Genomic DNA, 20,465 nt, shown 5'->3' with positions numbered 1-20,465 from the left:
TTTGGACCATTCATCTTTACAAAACTGTTTCAGTTCAGCAATATTGTTAGGATGTCTGGTGTGAACCACTAAATCGGGTTGAGGTCAGGACTCTGACTGGGCCACTCCAGAATGCGTATTTTCTTCTGCTGAAGCCGTTCTGTTGTTTTACTACTGTGTTTTAGGTTGTTGTCCTGTTGCATCACCCAACTTCTGTTGAGCTTCAATTGGTGGACAGATAGCCTAACATTCTCCTGCAAAATGAGTAAATAAAGCCTCAAATGATACTTCCTCCACCATACTTTACAGTTGGAATGAGGTTTTGATGTTGGGGTGCTGTGCATTTTTTTTCTCCACACATGGTGTTGGGTATTCCTTCCAAACAACTCAACTGTAGTTTCATCTGTCCACAGAATATTTTGCCAGAAGCGCTGTGTAACATCCAGGTGCTCTTTTGTGAACTTCAGACGTGGAGCAATGTTTGTTTTTTTGGACAGCAGTGGCTTCTTCCGTGGTGTCCTCCCATGAACACCATTCTTGTTTAACGTATCGTAGACTCGTCAGCAGTGATGTTGGAATGTTCCAGAGATTTCTGTGTCTTTAGCTGACACTCTAGGATTCTTCTTAACCTCATTGAGCATTCTGCGCTGTGCTCTTGCAGTCATCTTTGCAGGACGGCCACTCCTAGGGAGAGTAGCAACAGTGCTGAACTTTCTCCATTTATAGACAATTTGTCTTACCGTGGACTGATGAACATCAAGGCTTTTAGAGATAATTTTGTAACCCTTTCCAGCTTTATGTAAGTCAACAATTCTTAATCTTAGGTCTTTTGAGATCTCTTTTGTTCGATGCATGGTTCACATCAGGCAATGCTTCTTGTGAACAGCAAACTCCAATTTTCTGAGTAATTTTTTTATAGGGCAAGGCAGCTTGAACCAACATCTCCAATCTCGTCTCATTGATTGGACTCCAGGTTAGCTGACTCGACTCCAATTAGCTTTTGGAGAAGTCATTAGCCTAGGGGTTCACATGCTTTTTCCAACCTACACTGTGAATGTTTAAATGATGTATTCAATATAGACAAGAAAAATATAATTTGTTATTAGTTTAGGCACACCGTGTTCGTCTATTGTTGTGACTAAGATGAAGATCAGATCAAATTTTCTTGACTAATTTATGCAGAAATCCAGGTAATTCCAAAGGGTTCACATTTTCTTGCCACTGTTTCCTGTACTGTTGGCCTCCCCTCCACACAAGATGACCAACTCACCATAACTCACCTGAGGTTATCTAAGTAGGTCATGTTTTCCCCAATACACAGTAGTGTGAAGTGGACTGATATATGGGTCTTGTTAACCAGGGTTATGCGTTTTTCACGGAGAAAAGGAAAGATAAAACACTGAAATATCTTGCTGCGTTTTATACAGTTGAAGTCGAAGTTTACACACACCTTAGACAAATACATTTAAACTCAGTTTTCCACAATTCCTGACGTTTAATCCTAGTAAAAATTCCCATGTCTTAGGTCAGTTAGAATCACCACTTTTTTTTTTTTTTTTAAGAATGTGAAATGTCAGAATAATATTAGTGATTTTATTTCAGCTTTAATTTCTTTCATCACATTCCCAGTGGGTCAGAAGTTTACATACACTCAATTAGTATTTGGCAGCATTGCCTTTAAATTGTTTAACTTGGGTCAAAAGTTTTGGGTAGCCTTCCACAAGATTCCCACAATAACTAACATCAAGGCGGTGACCCGTTCCTGGTAAGGTTATGGCTCTACAAATTCGCAGAGTACGCCCTGCTCACCAGGAAGCGGCGCAGGTCCTAATCAGGCACTTGTAATCTCCCGTCTGGATTACTGCAACTCGCTGTTGGCTGGGCTCCCTGCCTGTGCCATTAAACCCCTACAACTCATCCAGAACGCCGCAGCCCGTCTGGTGTTCAACCTTCCCAAGTTCTCTCACGTCACCCGCTCCTCCGCTCTCTCCACTGGCTTCCAGTTGAGCTCGCATCCGCTACAAGACCATGGTGCTTGCTACGGAGCTGTGAGGGTAACGGCACCTCCGTACCTTCAGGCTCTGATCAGGCCCTACACCCAAACAAGGGCATGGTGTCATCCACCTCTGGCCTGCTCGCCTCCTACTCTGAGGAAGTAAGATTCGCTCAGCCCAGTCAAAACTGTTCGCTGCTCTGGCACCCAAAGGTGGAACAAACTCCTCACGACGCCAGGTCAGCGGAGTCAATCACCACCTTCCGGAGACACCTGAACCCCCTCTTTAAGGAATACCTAGGATAGGATAAAGTAATCCTTCTAACCCCCCCCCCCCAAACGGTTCTATTTTTGTTTCATCAGACATAGGACATTTCTCCAAAAAGTACGATCTTTGTCCCCAGTGCAGTGCAACCCATAGTCTGGCTTTTTTATGGCGGTTTTGGAGCAATGGCTTCTTCTTGCTGAGCGGCTTTCAGTTGTCACCAAAGTACGTTATTCTCAGGAACAGAAACGCGTCCCTTCCTGAGCGGTTTGACGCTGCGTGGTCCCATGGTGTTTATACTTGCGTACTATTGCTTGTACAGATGAACGTTGTACCTTCAGGTGTTTGGAATTGCCCCAGAGGATGAACCAGACTTGTGGAGGTGTACAATTCTTTTCTGAGGTTGGCTGATTTCTTTCATTTCCCATGATGTCAAGCAATAGGAGCACTGAGTTTGAAGGTAGGCCTTGAAATACATCCACAGGTACACTTCCAATTGACTCAAATGATGTCAATTAGCCTATTAGAAGCTTCTGAAGCCATGACATCATTTTCTGGAATTTTCCAAGCTGTTTAAAGGCACAGTCAACTTAGTGTATGTTAACTTCTGACCCACTGGAATTGTCATACAGTGAAATAATCTGTCTGTAAACAATTGTTGGAAAAATTACTTGTCATGCACAAAGTAGATGACCTAACCGACTTGCCAAAACTATAGTTAACAAGACATTTGTGGAGTGGTTGAAAAACGAGTTTTAATGAGTGCATGTAAACTTCCGACTTCAACTCTGTGTAATGTCAGAAATTAGCACTGAATGTTGCTGATTCCTTCCTGCCTCTTCTCTTTCAGGAAGCTTTTTAGAAGTGAAGTGATGGAATGTAAGTTCTTTGCATCTTTAGTCTTCTCTCCATTGATAGAAGCTCTGCAGATTTAGTATTTTACTAATTTTGACAGTTACATTTTAAGCTTTTCTTCTCCCCACCTCTCCCTTTGCACAGTTTCACTGCATTTGTGAGATTCATCTATTTTTATTCAGTTTATCAATACATAATCAAAACACTGCACCTCTGCATGCATACCTCCCTATTCCTCCCCATCTGAAATGGGCTCCGCAGCAATTCTCCTGGAAAGAGTAACCTTGTGTCAGTGTCACCCCACCACTCCAGCTCCAAACCGCTATTCGAGAAAATATGGTTGATAGAAAAATGATTTATGACGAAGCCAAAGTGTCAAATGCCAAGGTCTCCAGAAGACCACTGTGGACATGATGGACATGTAGGACCGCTCAGTTCTCTGGGTCCTCATGCTAACCCAAATGCAGCCTACAGGATACAATGTAAATCTTATGTCAATGACATAACTACACATTACCTTTTCTGTTTTATACCATATTTTCATTTGAATAAGACCTACAGTGCCTTAAAAGTATTCATACCTCGTGACTTTTTGTTTGTTTTACAGCCTGAATTTAAAACAGATTAATGTGTTGTGTTTGTCATTGGCCTTCACACTACCCCATAATGTAAAAGTGGAATTATGAATTATTATTATTATTATTTTTACAAATGAGTTGAAAATGAAAGGCTGAAATATATATCTTGAGTCAATAAGCATTCAACCCCTTTGTTATGGCAAGCCTAAATAAGTTCAGGTGTAAAAATGTGCTTTGTTATGCCAAGTAGGTCACAAGATGCATGTATTTACTCTGTGTGCAGCAGTGTTTTAACATGATTTTTGTATGACTACCTCATCTCTGTACACCACACATAGTTTAGTTATTTGTAAGGTTCTTCAGTCGAGCAGTGAATTTCAAACACCGATTCAACCACAAAGACCAGGGAGGTTTTCCAAGGCCTTGCAAAGAAGGGTCCCTATTGGTAGATGGGTAGGAAAAAAAAGCAGACATTGAATATCTCTTTGAGCATGGTAAAGTTATTAATTACACTTTGGATGGTGTGTCAATACAAAGATATATATATATATATATGCATCCTTTCTAACTAATTTGCCGGTAAGGGATTTCACTGAGGCCAATGGTGACTTTAAAACAGTTTGAGTTTAATGGCAGTGATAGGACTGAGGATGGATCAACATTGTAGTTATTCCACAATACTAACCTAACTGAGAGTGAAAAGAAGGAATCCTGTACAGCAGGTATTCCCAAACTGGGGTAGGGGGTACGCTTGTGTTCTTGGCATTTCTTCACATTTTCAAACAGTACATTTTATATTTTCCAACGGGGGCTATACATTTGGGTGAGTTTCTTCTCTCGCCGGAGTAGCTTCTGTTCACTGCCAAAAATAAAATGAAACCAAAAGCAACAGATACCATTAATAAGAAGGGGGTAGAAGAATCTTACTGTATATGGTGAGCTACCGAGTGGCTAGGACAGGAAATCTCCATACTATTGTGGAGGGCTTAATTCTTCCTGCTGCTGCGGATATGGCTGGGACAATGCTAGGGGAAAGGCCAAAAAAACGACAGACAATTCACGTATCAGTGACATGGCAGGAGATGTTTTGAAACAATTACTGCTTCGCATATAAGCCAGTGAATTATGTGTTACAGCTGGATGAGTCAACAGACATGGCGGGCCTGGCACAGCTTCTGGTATATGTCCGTTACGTTTTTTTGGGGGTCAATTAACCTCTAACGAGTCACAAACCCGGATCCGGGATCCCCCCCCATCAAAAAAGCTGACTAGCATAGCCTAGCCTAAATAAAATGTTCATGAAATCACAAGTCCAAGACACCAAATGAAAGATACACATCTTGTGAATCCAGCCATCATTACAGGGAAGACACAATGTATTTCTATTAGCTAACCACCATAGCAAAAGACAACTTTTTATTTTCTCCACCATTTTTTTCTGCATAGGTAGCTATCACAAATTCGACCAAATAAAGATATAAATAGTCACTAACCAAGAAACAACTTCATCAGATGACAGTCTGATAACATATTTATTGTATAGCATATGTTTTGTTAGAAAAATGTGCAAATTTCAGGTATAAATCACAGTTCTACATTGCAGCTGCAATCTGAAATAGCGCCGAAGCAGCCAGAATAATTACAGAGACCAACGTCAAATACCTAAATACTCATCATAAAACATTTCTGAAAAATACATGGTGTACAGCAAATGAAAGACAAGCATCTTGTGAATCCAGCCAATATTTCCGATTTCTTAAGTGTTTTACAGCGAAAACACAATATAGCATTATATTAGCTTACCACAATAGCCAGAAACACAAGCCATTTACCAGCAGCAAAGGTTAGCGATCGTAACAAACCAGCAAAAGATATATAATTTTTGACTAACCTTCATAAACTTCATCAGATGACAGTCCTGTAACATCATATTACACAATGCATATAGGGTTTGTTCGAAAATGTGCATATGTAGCGGCACAAATCGTGGTTATACAATGTGAMTAGTAGCCAAACTTCAAGCAATCTGTCCMGCGCCATCTTGGAGAGGCACCTAATCTAATCAATAACTAATTATAAACTTGACAAAAAAATACAGGTTGGACAGCAAATGAAAGATACATTAGTTCTTAATGCAACCGCTGTGTTAGATTTTTAAAATTAACGTTACTACGACATACAGCGTGCGTTAAAGCGAGACCGCACCGAAATTAATGGCGGAATAGTAGTTTTACATTTTTCAACAGAACAACGAATTAACATCATAAATAGTTCTTACTTTTTGATGAGCTTCCATCAGAATCTTGGGCAAGTTGTCCTTTGTCCATAATAATCGTTGCTCGGCTGTAGAATGTTGTCTTCAACCGTGTAATTAGCAGCAAACATTAGCTATGTGGCCCAGACATGCCCAACTCTTCAAAACGCAGGACAAAGAAAATTCCGAAAATCGTAATATACTCATATAAACTGATATAACTCGGTTTAAAATAACTACGTTATGATGTTTCTAACACCTATATRGAATAAAATCAGAGCCGGATATATCTAACGCCGATAACGTGAGCTTCTCAGAATGCCATCCTGAGGTCTGTCTTGCGTCATGGCGAACGATGAAAAGGGTGCACCCCTCGTGCCAAGCTTATTTATACTGCCTCAGATCTACCTAGCAACACAATTCCAATTCTCAACGCTTGCTGACATCTAGGGGAAATCGCATGCAGTGCTTGTCGACCCAATAGAATAATTGCAAATTATTTAACTGACCCAGGAACAGAGTTCCCAATTTCAGATTTCTCACTTCCTGACAGGAAGATTMCTCCAACTCGAGTTCTGTTTTACTCACAGATATAATTCAAACGGTTTTAGAAACTAGAGAGTGTTTTCTATCCAATAGTAATAATAATATGCATATTGTACGAGCAAGAATTGAGTACGAGGCAGTTTAATTTGGGAACAAATCTTTTACAAAGTCGAAATGGCCCCCCCTATTGACAAGAAGTTAATGAAGACATCCTCTTCTGCAAACCACTGGAAACCAGGACAACATGAGAGGATATTTTTAAAGTACTGGACAGCTTTGTGACATCAAAATGACTGGTGGTCAAGATATGGTATCTGTACTGATGGCGCAAAAGCCATGACCGGGAGACACAGTGGAGTGGTAGCGCGCATTCAAACAGTTGCTCCCGACGCCTCTTGGGTACACCGCAGCATCCACCGAGAGGCTCTTGCTGCCAAGGGAATGCCTGCCAGCTTGAAAGACGTTTTGACCACTACAGTGAAAATGGTTAACGTTGTTAAAGCAAGACCCCTGAACTCTCGTATTTTCTGCATTATGCAATGACATGGGCAGCGACCATGTAACGCTTTTACAACATACAGAAGTGCGCTGGTTATCAAGGGGCAAAGTATTGACACGTTTTTTTAAATTGAGAGACGAGCTTAAAGTTTTATTTACTGACCATCATTTTCACTTGTCTGACCACTTGCATGATGACGAGTTTCTCACACGACTGGCCTATCTGGGTGATGTTTTTTCTCGCCTGAATGATCTGAATCTAGGATTACAGGGACTCTCCGCAACTATATTCAATGTGCGGGATAAAATTGAGGCTATGATTAAGACGTTGGAGCTCTTTTCTGTCTGCATTAACAAGGACAACACACAGGTCTTTACATCATTGTATGATTTTTTTGTGTGCAAATGAACTCAAGCTTACGGATAATGCCAAATGTGATATAACGAAACACCTGAGTGAGCTGTGTGCGCAATTACGCAGGCACTTTCCCGAAACGGATGACACATACAACTGGATTCGTTATCCCTTTCTTGCCCTGCCTCCAGTCCACTTACCGATATCTGAACAAGAGAGCCTCATTGAAATTGCAACAAGCGGTTCTGTGAAAATTGTATTTAATCAGAAGCCACTGCCAGATTTCTGGATTGGGCTGCGCTCCGAGTATCCTGCCTCGGCAAATCGCGCTGTTAAGACACTGATGCCCTTTACAACCACGTACCCATGTGAGAGTGGATTCTTGGCCCTCACTAGCATAACTAAATACAGGCACAGACTGTGTGGAAAATGACAGACTCTCCAATACAGAGTAATGTGCATCCTTTAAAGCACACCCTTCTCATTAACCTGTGGTTATTTGTTCATCAAAAATTGTGAATAACTCAAGTTTTATACGTAAGATGGCTAAATAAAGAGCGAAATTATTGATTATTATTATTTGCCCTGTTCCAATAAGAGCTCTTTGTCACTTCCCACGAGCTGGGTTGTGACGACAACTCACACTCATTCTCATGTTTAATGAATGTATAGTGTGTGTGGAAGGCTTACAATGATGGCAAACATTTGAGAGTGCACTGACCCTGGTGCTAGGGGAATTACACAACTGGAGGTTGAACGTTTGAACGGGTACGGGACTATAAAAAGTTTGTGAACCACTGCTATTCAGAATCAAAATATTCCAAAACATGCATCCTGTTTGCAACACGGAACTGAAGTAATAATGCAAAAAAATGTGGCAAAGCAAGTAACTTTTTGTCCCGAATATCTAGTGTTTGTGGCAAATACAACACATTACTGAGTACTACTCTCCATATTTTCAAGAAGACTTTCGACTTCACAATAACAGCACTTACAGTGAAACCGGGGAAGCCCTAGCAGGGCAGAAATCTTACCCCATTTAAGTTGACATTTTTAAATGTTTAGGGTAGGGTTTAAGTGTAGGGATGTTCTAAGGTTCCCAGATAGCACTAACCCTCGGTGAACAGTGTCAAGTACTCATACCGCTATTTAGCTGGCTAGCAAGCACTTGTCATGGAAATGGCGGTGGTGAAACGTGAATTTGGACCAGTCCCTGACAAGTGACCATCCATACACAAATGTTGCTTCAAAGTGCTATTTTGTAACCTGCTATGTTTTTTTGTGTCTCTGAAAATATTTGAATGACAGAGCTTGAGGAATACCCTACGCAAAGATCAAATAATGCACCAGATTTTGCAGCCTTCAATAAAGGGCTGTAGTCAACGTTACCACAGAGATTAAAGTTTAGCACGGCACTTGCTTTACATTTGGGCATAGCATCCATGGTTTGCTACGACACCCTACCATGACACTTCACGTAACTGTATATAGCAAGTGCACATTTTTGGCACTTTGAGCTGTCAAACTTCTATCTACTCGGCACTCACCGTAGAAGTACCAACAGTTCGTTTGCAGTAGTTCACTCCTCTTCGACTGTGGTGATGTGCAGTTCGAACCATTCGTTCTTTTTGAACGACTCTCTTTACTGACTCGAGAATCCTAATTCGTTTTTCTGAGTGACTTGTTCATTTTAGTCGTTTGTCTGACCTGCTGGCGAGCAATGCATTCTGCCAAAAGTCGTTCACAATCCAGTCCAGTTGCGGCCACTACTAGACCTAGTAATCAACAAATGTACATTGTTTTTAAGTACACTTTTACAAGTGTCAGTCACATGACAGCTCCAATAAGCCCTTTATGGCAGAGATATGTATATAATGATGAGATGGTCATGTCTCCACCCTAACAATGGGAGTCGTTGGCGGGAAGACAGGCGACAAGTTGATGTCCAAAATAATCCCATAGAAACGTATTGAGTTTATTTTGGGCAGATTTTAGCGAGAATGAAAGCACTAGCTTCTCCTATTCCTCTCCTGCTTATGGTGAACGAGACTCTTGTAGAATCATGACTCATTCGAGTTTTCAGTTCATTGTTCGCTGGTAAGGGGTCCTCCATGCTATGGGCATTACTAACTCGAATTAACAAAATGAGTCGAAAGATATGTAATTTTGACTGAAGGAGTCTCAGATCAGTCAGTGAAAAGAGCCAAACTTCCCATCACTATCTGACTGGTGTAGTTGTGTTCAAATGTAGTGTCCAGTCTTACTGTAGCGTGCCAAGGCAAGATGGGTTTATAGCCATGTAAAGAGCGCGCTCTTCAGGACAAATTAAATGCAGTTTCTTTTCAATTCTATTCAAGACAGCGTTTTCTACATCTTTATGTAGGTTATTTTTGGTGGATTAAACGCAGACACAAATACATCCATAAAAGGCTAATATCAGCCTATTTTGTGTTTATTATGTTAGTCTACTGATAAATCGGTCGGGCTATAGTTGAGATGAGCAGGATGCAAGTCTGCACACAGTCACACACACAATCTGCGCATGGGTTTGCTTCACGCTCTTCAGTGTGGTAGCCACAGGACCAAAACAGTGGAGAAGTTGAGCCTCACTCTTCAACGCTCTTAGTTGTTGCAGAAATTGACCCACTATGCTGTTTACTTTCTGCATCTACATCATATCACTGAGTGTACCTTTTTTAAATGTGCTTTTTTGAGTCGCTGAAGTGAAGATGAATGTGTTGTTAATCATACATCTCATCAAGTTGCCTGTAGGGCTATTACTGCCATATTCAGCATATTTTATTTCAGCAGACTGCTATGTTTGTTTGGCTTGGTGCCTTTTTTCGCTTAACGTGAAGTTTTGGGAGAGCGCAAACCTCAGATCTAAATCTGTTCCCCTTTTAAACCAAGTAAACCTCAATGTTCTTGTTGGGTCCACCCCATTAGACAAAGTTGAGGTCTTTGTGCTGTACAGAGAATGTGACGTTGGGGAGTTTCCCAAGTATGTTTATAGAGACTCATCACCTGATTGTATCTTTTGAAGTGCTCATCCTCTGCCCTGTCTCGTCTTGTGATGATGTGCACTCCCCTACACTTTCCATCATCCGTTTTGTTTTTCTAGTACAGTACTGTAATAAAATATAAACCATCCTTTTGAGTGAAGTCAAGTACCTCATCTTGATTTAAAGGCTTGTCACTTAACTGTTGCGGTTTCACTACCTAGCCTTCCTTTGCCAATGGCCATTTATTTAGATTAATGGAATTACATGGCAGAGTTTTATGAGCATATATTTGTACAGTCTCCCTATGTTATTAGCACATTTGTCGTCCTAGTCTCCTATGTTGGGGTGAAAGTGGGCCGCTCTCTTTATTCCATGCCAGTTCTGGAGTTTGCCCTGCTGACCACATGAGTATGTTAAACATTAGCTGTCACCACTCACCTCTCTGGCTTCACTATTGAACCGGTATAGACCGAGACATTACTGCAGCTAGGGGGAAAGAATGAGAGAGGGAAGAGGGTGAATAAGAAAGCCACTAAAAGGAGAACGAGGAGGAGACAGGGATTTTCTCTGACCTTGGGGTATTTTGTCTGGAGCCTGTCTGTATTTTCTAATTCAGAGGAAATGGATCCACAGACCCCTCCCTCTCTGAGTCGCTCAGGTCAGTGCTGCTTTATCTTATCCCGTTTGACGAAGTCTGACTGGCTTATCAATACTATGTTTATAGTATACGGAACAAAAATATAAACATGCAACAATTTCAAAGATTTTACTGAGTGAGTTACAGTTCATATAAGGAAATGTCAATTCAAATGAATTCATTAGGCCCTAATCTAATTAATTTAATTTAACTGGTAATACACACATGCAACAGTTTGTCACAGATACCTTAACAAAAAAAGGTAGGGCCGTGGATCAGAACCAGTTAGTATCTGGTCTGACCACCATTTGCCTCATGCAGTGCGACATCTCCTTCGCATAGAGTTGATCAGGCTGTTGATTGTGGCCTGTGGAATGTTCCACTCTTCATTGGCTGTGCGAAGTTGCTGGATATTGGCGGGAACTGGAACACCCTGTTGTACACGTCAATCCAGAGGATCCCAAGCATGCTCAATGGGTGACATGTCTAGTGAGTATGCAGACCATGGAAGAACAGGGACATTTTCAGCTTCCAGTAATTGTGTACAGATCCTTGCGACATGTGGCCGTGCATTATCATGCTGAAACATGAGGTGATGGCAGCGGATGAATGGCACGACAATGGGCCTCAGGATCTCGTCATGGTATCTCTGTGCATTCAAATTGCCATCGACAAAATGCAATTGGGTTTGTTGTACATTGCTTATGGCTGCCCATACCATAACCCCACCGCCACAATGGGGCACTCTGTTCACAACGTTGACTTAAGCAAACCGCTCGCCCACACGACGCCATACGCATGGTCTGCGGTTGTGAGGCCGGTTGGACGTACTGCCAAATTCTCAAACTATTTTGTAGGCGGCTTATGGTAGAGAAATGAACATTTAAATGATCTGGCAACAGCTCTGGTGGACATTCCTGCAGTCAGCATGCCAATTGCACTCTACCTCAATTTCAGACATCTTGGGCATTGTGTTGTGACAAAACTGCCCATTTTAGTGTGCATTTATTGCCCCCAGCACAAGGTGCACCTGTGTAATGACACGCTAATTAATATGCCACACCTGTTGGATGGATTATCTTGGCAAATGAGAAATGCTCACTGACGAGGATGTACGCACATTTGTGCACAGAATTTAAGAGAAATAAGCTGTTTGTGTGTGTGGATAATCTCTGGGATCTTTTATTTCAGCTCATGAAACATGGGACTAACACACTTCACATGTTGCGTTTATATTTTTGTTCAGTATAGTTTTTCTTGTGGTTTCTGGCTAATAGTGCCTGTGAGGTGCTCTACCTTTTATTTCAGCAGATTTATTTTTACGCTTTGTCTCTTGAGCAGTTTCTTTGGGAGCTTGTCTTGTGTTTGTGCATTGGGCTATGAAACAAGCCTGTTTTAGATGCCCAGCCAATGAATGTGTGAACACAAGCTGTCGCCCAACAAAGACCACCCAGTGAGCTATGAGTGGTGAGCGCGCTGTGCGGTGAGCGTACTGAGCGCTCATTGACAGCTCCACTCAGCGAATGCTTATTGAGCCCTTCTTGTGCTTGAATGTAAGTGCCTAGCCTCTTGGGTTTTAATGGGCATGTTAAATGTGACTCTTCAAGGAAAAGTGATGGTGGCCAAAATTTAAATCTAGTGTATTTTTATCATTGCCGGACTTTGCTGCTCAACATTAGCTGTCAGTTCAGTTGATTTGTTCATGGACTGTGGCTGCCTGCCGGGTGTTTCATTGTTTGGCTCTATACTGCAATTCCATAATTGACAGAATTCTATGGATCTTTGCTGGATCTCCACTCAGAGATGAGTTTTCTCACTTGGGTTGAAATCTGATATGAAGAGACCCCACATGACGTTCCAGTTTAGGTGGCATTGTTGTTCCCCACAGGAGGATCACTTTACTACGACATAGGCCTACTTTTGTATTTTGGCAAATCCCTGTCAGGTGTTTTGTATTACATACAGTGCCTAGTGTAAGTCTACACACCCCTTGCACAGTCTTCACATTTTGCAGTTTTAAATTAGGATTAATTGGGATTTTGTGGTTCATTTTCATTTTTTCCTACTCCACATTTAACAATTTTTTTATAGAAAAAATACCCCCAGCAATAAAAGATTGTGTACAGTACCAGTCAAAAGTTTGGACACATCTACTAATTCAAGGTTTTCCTTTATTTTTACTATTTTCTACATTGTAGAATAATAGTGAAGACATGAACCCTATGAAATAACACATCATGTAGTAACCAAAAAAGTGTCAAACAAATCAAAATATATTTGAGATTCTTCAAAGTAGGCAAGCTTTTCCTTGACAGCTTTGCACACTCTTGGCATTCTCTCAACCAGCTTCATAAGGTAGTCACCTGGAATGCATTTCAAAAAGTACATTTGTGGAATTACTTTCCTTAATGCGTTTGAGCCAATCAGCTGTGTTGTGACAAGGTAGGGGTGGTATACAGAAGATTAACCTATTTGGTAAAAGACCAAGTCCATATTATGGCAAGAACAGCTCAAATAAGCAAAGAGAAACGACAGTCCGTCATTACTTTAAGACATGGTCAGTCAATACAGAAAATGTCAGGAACTTTGAACGCTTCTTCAAGTGCATTCGCAAAAACCGTCAAGCACTATGAAACTGGCTCATGAGGACCACCACAGGAAAGGAAGACCCAGAGTTACTCTCTGCTGCAGACCAAATAAATGCTTCAAAGAGTTTAAGTAACTGACACTTCAACATCAACTTTTCAGAGGAGATTGCGTGAATTGTACTTCAGGGTTGAATTGCTGCAAAGAAACCACTACATAAGGACACCAATAAGACGAAGAGACTTGCTTGTCTAGGAACACAAGCAATAGACATTAGACCAGTGGAAATCTGTCCTTTGGTCTGATGAGTCCAAATGTGAGATTTTTGGTTCCAACTGCTGTGTCTGTGATACGCAGAGTAGGTGAAAGGATGATCTCCGCATGTGTGGTTCCCACCGTGAAGCAGGGAGGAGGATGTGTGATGGTGTGGGGGTGCTTTGCTGGTGACACTGATTTATTTAGAATTCAAGGCATTCTTAACCAGCATGGCTACCACAGCATTCTGCAGCGGTACGCCATCCTGCCTGTCCTTCAACCCAAATATCGCCAAGCCTTATAAGCTCTTTTCTATGCTATATAAACAAATATTTGGGTTGAAGGACAGGAAGGAACACGTGAGGTTTGCCAGACTTTTACAGGATTGCACGGGCGTTTATAACAGCAAAAACAAGTTTGTTTTAATTTTGTCCTGGATGACTGTTAAGATTGGTGTACATTATTAGTCCGAATCTTGTTATACTATGGCTACCCTCCTGGCAGATGTGAATCAGGAACGAATAGAATTTAAATCAATAATATGAACACATTTAGTATGGGGCTATGAGAAGATAAAGATGTATACAGTAGAAATGGTCAATAAGTTGTCCTAGGTTCCACACTACAGTATACGATCCTATTTAAAAACCTCAGTCTTTTTGGGGGGTACTAAGCTAACATACAGTATGGAATTGTTTTAAGATCGTCATACCATGGATCATTTAGGTATTTGATTTTGAATTTTAGGACGTATCATTTACGTATCATTTTTCTTTTGTATGTATTATTTTATAAAACATTTAATTTGGCCTTTAGTACTATAGCCCATAGAAACGCATTCAATTACACGTTCATAAATGGCTAAAAAGACAGTCAAAAAATAAATAATAAGGAATATGTTTTTGAAGTGTCTGTCCTATATCTAGGGGATATAAGAAAGCTTTTTTTTTTTTTTTTTTTGACACATTTAACCCCTTTTTTTGGGGGCACACAAACCCTAACCCAATGGGTTACCTTGATGACTCCCGTGACACTTGTGGGGGTCGTAGAGCACAACGGCAAACACTGTGTCCGTGAGTCTTCCCTTTCTATGGTGAGGTCATATTAGTTTGTAGCTCAAATGGTTCAGACGCTACAGACCGAAGTTGGCACAGCATTACCAATTTCAGACGAGTCCTGTGACACTTGTGGTGATCGTAAAGCAAAATGTAGAACACCACCGTGTGGTCATATTAGTTTGTAGACCAAACCGTTCAGACGCTACAGAAGTTTTGGTGAGAAGACCGATTTTTGGGATGTCTCATGGTCTGACAAACGCTGCAGCTCGGCCACGTTCCACTGCAGATGCTGATGGCAGACAAAGAACCTGATATCTGTAGTTTAAACTGACAGATTTGTATTATACTGTTTAGATTGACTCATGGGTGTGTCAATGGATTTTAAAGGATTCAAATTGCTGTCACTATTTTAACTTTATAAATGTAGTTTAGGAATGTAAAGGATTTCATATTGTTCCGACACGCACCGGCAGTGGGTGAGGTGTATGTCACCTGGATCCGTTGACTCCGCCCGCTCGCTGCTGATACCCTGGGTTAAACTAATGGTAGACAAAATATATCAGTAGAGCCAATATAATAACTGGCTTATGAAAACACTTCTCTCAGGAAGCAAAGTTAAAAAAAATATTTTTTGTGATCTTGAAGATCTGTGCTCCCCCAATCTTTCTACCCCAGGTCCTCATTTAAAAAACAGCCTGAGCTATAGGTTGGCGACCTGGGTGATTTTAAAAGGAATGTCCTAGAAATATTTATTTTGGTAAATTTGCAGTTGGCCTGAATATGTGTGGTTATATATGTGCATGCATATTCACTTCAGTGTACAAAACATTAGGAGCACCTGCTCTTTCCATGATAGACTGACCAGGTGAATCCAGGTGAAAGCTATTATCCCTTATTGATGTCACCTGTTAAATCCACTTCAATCAGTGTAGATAAGGGGGAGAGACAGGTTAAAGAAGGATTTTTAAGCCCTGCGACGTGGACTGTGTGCCATTCAGACGGTGAATGGGCAAGACAACAGATGTTTGTGCCTTGAAAGGACTGGACTGATATGCCAACCTTTAGGGGTGATTATCAGAATGGGACTAAGTGAACCAAAAATGTTGTCAGTCAAACCTGCCTGAGTAAGATGACTGACATATCAGTCTTACTAGGAGTAACAAAATGGCTTGCTGCTCTAAAGGGGAGTTAATCTCCTTCCAACTCATCACACGCTATGATAACCTGTCAGCCCAATGGGCTATACCGTTGGACATGTCTCACGCTAGTTTTAATCCTAAAGGTTAGGTGCCAGTCCATTTTAGTTAACTGTGTTCTGTGCTTATCTGGGATATCAGAGTTCAGTCAATAACTCTATCTTTTACTGTGTGCTAATCTGATTTGCATTTCTGTGTGTGGATCCTTTGACTGCTGTTCTCCTCTGAACTTTGAACTATAGCCCTTTCTCAGTTGAGGGAAGGCAAATAGAGGATGGGCTGAATGCACATTTTTGAAAGCTCAGTTTGGAGATGGGACAGGATGGGAGATTAGATTTTGTGTGGTCCCATCTGTCATCTAGTTAGTGGTAACAGATGATGCACCTTGACCCCAGTCTGAACAGAGCTACCATACTTCATCCTGTCTAGTTTTGGAGACCATGAAGACTACTGTTCTCTTTTTTAGTTTGCTCTTAAATGTATTATCTGCTCATGTAATGGTAGTCATAAAAGCTTGATCAAAAGGACAGATCCTAATTAATGTATATGTATATATACATGCATGCATACATACACTACCGTTCAAAAGTTTGGGGTCACTTAGAAATGTCCTTGTTTTTGAAAGGAAAGCAGAAAAAAAAATCAATTTTTTAAAAATAAGATCAAATAGATCAGAAATACAGTGTAGACATTGTTAATGTTGTAAATTATTTTTGTAGCTGGAAATGGCTGATTTGTTTGTTATGGAATATCTACATAGGCGTATAGAAGCCCATTTATCAGCAACCATCCACTTCTGTGTTCCAATGGCACGTTGTGTTAGCCTTTTAAAATGATAAACTTGGATTAGCTAATTGATCATTAGTAAACCCATTTTCTGTTATGTTAACACAGCTGGAAACTGTTGTTTTGATTAAAGAAGCAATAAAACTGTCCGCCTTTAGACTAGTTGGGTATCTGGAGCATCAGCATTTGTGGGTTCGATTACAGGCTCAAAATGGCCAGAAGAAGTCACCTCTTCACTGTTGACGTTGAGACTGGTGTTTTTGCAGGTACTATTTAATGAAGCTGCCAGTTGAGGACTTGTGTGGTGTCTGACAATGTAATTGTCCTCTTGCTCAGTTCACCTCCCACTCTCTCTATTCTGGTTAGAGCCAGTTTGCGCTGTTCTGTGAAGGGAGTAGTACACAGCATTGTTCGAGATCTTCAGTTTCTTGGCAATTTCTCGCATGGAATAGCCTTCATGTCTCAGAACAAGAATAGACTGACAAGTTTCAGAAGAAAGTTATTTTGTTTTTAGCCATTTTGAGCCTGTAATCGAACCCACAAATGCTGATGCTCCAGTTACTCAACTCTAGTCTCACTTTTGTCATCCTGCCAACAACACGTCTTCTTAATTTCCAGCCAATGGCGAAAACAAGGTCTAAAGTTCAGAGTGGCTCCAGTAGTTTGGATCTGGGTCAAGGGCTTTTTTCCCCGAGGGATAATGCAGACTTAAAAAAATATATATGAGCAAGATGATAATATAAGTTATCCAGTTTCAGATGCCCATATCCAGGGCTGCTTAGGGAAGCCTGGTGATTTAATTGGTATATCTGTTTGTACAGCTGGGCATGTGTTGAACCCTGCCCACTGTGCCCATCGCTAAACAACCATGTCTCTGCTCCAGAAGTGCCTAGGATTGATGACATGGCCTGTATGCTAGGTTCTTCACAATGAATCTATTTCAGATCGAAATTGCAGTATTGACATGTGCAATATCCATATCACGAGGCTGTGATTTTCTTTGACACTCCGTTAAAGCTGCAATATGTAACGTTTTGGGCAACATGAACAAATTTACATAGAAATATGCGTTATAGGTCTGTCATTCTCATTGAAAGCAAGTATAAGAATCTGTTCTTACTGCGTTATTTCTATGCTTCCCGTTCTTTAGTTTTTGCATTTTTTACTTTGGGTTTTGTACACCAGCTTCAATCAGTGGAAACTACAATATTTTGGGTTATGGGCTCGGTATTTCACAGCGGTTTAGATGGTACACTGATTCTATACACTATACCTGCTTGTTTTGTCTCACAAACTAAAATAAAGCTAACTTTTACAATTTTAGCAACCAGGAAATGGCAGAGCGATTTCTGCGTAGTGCGTCTTTTAATACATCAAAAACTATACTATCAAAAACTATACTATGGAAACAAAAACTATACTATGGAAACTCCAATGAGATGCGCTATTAGACTCTGTTCATTCACTCTCTACATGCACAGAGGATGCTGACCAATCACAAGCGGGCTCCCTCACTCTGCATGGCACGCACATGCTGGCCAATCACAAGTGTCCCCGCATGCTGGTGAGAGAGAAAGGGCATTGGTCGTGTTGGAAACATGAGTGCTGCTAGTGCTAACGAGAAGTCGATTTGGTGCCAATGAAGGGCGCATCTTCATTGGAATGGCAGTATTTTGGCTACAGGCCGATGTCAACCAAATGCAAGTGTTGTGCTTGATTAATTGCCGATACATTTTCAGGTTCAAGAAAAAGGGTCTGCAAAAAATATTTTTCCCGCGCTATAGACTGATATATATCGGTCCGCTAATACAGGACTAGTAACGGCCCAGTGCACGACTTTAGTGAAGAAGAAATTCAGGGGGTGCTGCAGCACCCTCAGCAACCCTACTTCTTGCAGTCCGCAGTGCGGCTTGGCCGGGTTGTGTTTTTAACCGTGTCTGATGGTATTATTAAGTGTTTGAAAATCGACCTTTGCCTCTCCCGAGTCCGTATGGGAGTTGCAGTGATGGGACAAGGCTAACTACCAGTTGGATACCATGAAATTGGGGCGAAAAAGTGTTTGTTAATATGTAGGTGTAGTAATAATATACAGCCGATAACAATGTTAGAAAATATTTGTTTCATTTGGTTCTGTGTTCATTTAGCACAGTATCTATTAATTTGTTGATCTCATTTTAGAAGTGATGTTCTCTACCCTGACACTTGTTTTAACCATGTCTGATGGAATTACTAAATGTTTGAAACTTGCAATTCACAATATCTGGCCCCCAAAAAATCGCAATTAGATATTTTGTCCAAATCATGCAGCCCTACCGTATGCCGCCATGTGTTTTTTACCTGACGTGTCACGTGTGTGCATCTCACCCTGTCTTACCCTTGCCTGCTCTTACCTCAGTAAGAATAGGATGCTGCACACCTGCTTTTTTTGTTGGGGCCCTTCAGCTCACTTTTGCCCCTCTGATTGTTGCTTTGATAACATGCAAAACAAGGAGGCACAAAATGGTGCATTGACCTGATCTTTTTTGGAGAGTAACTAGTGTGCAGTTTCCCAGACCAATCGGAGCAATGAATCTCGCATTAGTCAATCCTAACAATTCGTGTGTCTTCAAAAGTCCTGGGAAAGCCTTTGGACGTGCTGTTGGATTTTGTCAGTGACTGTTAAGATAGAGGACTCAGCAGCCTGTTTAGTTGGTATGGAGCAGCAACTGTTGAGACTTAGTCATAGGTTTCGGGTGCAAAATAAGTGGAATTAATTTGACAGTGCAGGTGAGGAAGACTGGCTCCAGAGTTGAGTCTTTAACACATTTAGAGATGTAAAAAATAGTTGACAAAAATATTGAGCTCGGAAAAACAAACCTATTTATTTTTTATTTTTTTTATTTAAAAATAATAATAATTTAAGGGGTGGATCAGCTTAATATTGCGGAAAGAATGTTGCTTCCAATGTAATTGTCTGCATCATTTCCAATCCCCCATATTTTTGGGGTAAATATATATATCCATACACGCATGCATACATATACACATATATACAGATGTGTATAAGAGACAGCATACATACTTTTTAAAAAGAATATACCTTTATTATTATTCCCCGCAAACCCTACCGCCAATCCCCCAATTGCAGTAAACTAATAAACACTTCTGCTTTTACCTTCAATTTATACATCTTATACACATTTTACAGACACAGTCTACTTTACAATAGTTCTCTCTTGTTTGTTCTTAGTCCTGCCTCTATTTCTGATGTCCATCCAGTTTGATTTCTATTTGTAACTATTTGTAACTATGCTATTTGACAAAAGTTCCGAACCTATATACATTTTACAGATCCCGTATGCTTTACATTGTTTATCTTGTTATTAGTCCCACCCTTCAAGCCCATTCAACCCCTCCCATCTATCTCTCAACATCATCCATTTCGGATTTCTATTCGCCATATATTTTTCAACTGTGCTGTGATGCTTCACAAAATAATTGAACCTTCCTATTCTCATAGCTTCTACAGATTGTAAATTAAAAATAAACATTTTTGCTAAAATAATTATTATATTATTGATTGATTGACTATGGCTTTTCAAATTCCCCAGTATTGTTATCTGTAGCGTTAGTTCTAAGTAAA

General features: G+C 40.6%; 1 protein-coding gene across 6 annotated transcripts in view; it reads left to right on the top strand.

Annotated features, from left to right (window-relative positions):
- Positions 1–20,465, top strand: part of LOC111976267 (vitamin D3 receptor A) — a 112,681-nt gene that overhangs the window by 43,577 nt on the left and 48,639 nt on the right. For 3 of the 6 annotated variants that reach the window (XM_024005048.2, XM_024005049.2, XM_024005050.2), the window contains exon 3: positions 3,088–3,116. The exons of 2 other annotated variants lie outside the window; for them this stretch is intronic. In XM_024005048.2, the coding sequence (XP_023860816.1) occupies positions 3,110–3,116 (7 nt within the window). In that variant the 5' untranslated portion in view covers positions 3,088–3,109. Of the gene's footprint in view, positions 1–3,087; positions 3,117–10,783; positions 10,984–20,465 lie in introns of those variants that run through there. One more of the 6 variants, XM_024005047.2, reaches the window with a different exon arrangement.

Source organism: Salvelinus sp. IW2-2015, linkage group LG17, assembly GCF_002910315.2.
Source record: "Salvelinus sp. IW2-2015 linkage group LG17, ASM291031v2, whole genome shotgun sequence".
Classification (NCBI taxonomy): Eukaryota; Metazoa; Chordata; class Actinopteri; order Salmoniformes; family Salmonidae; genus Salvelinus; species Salvelinus sp. IW2-2015.
The sequence above is the reverse complement of the archived record's forward strand: the minus strand, read 5'-3'. Positions and strand labels throughout refer to the sequence as shown.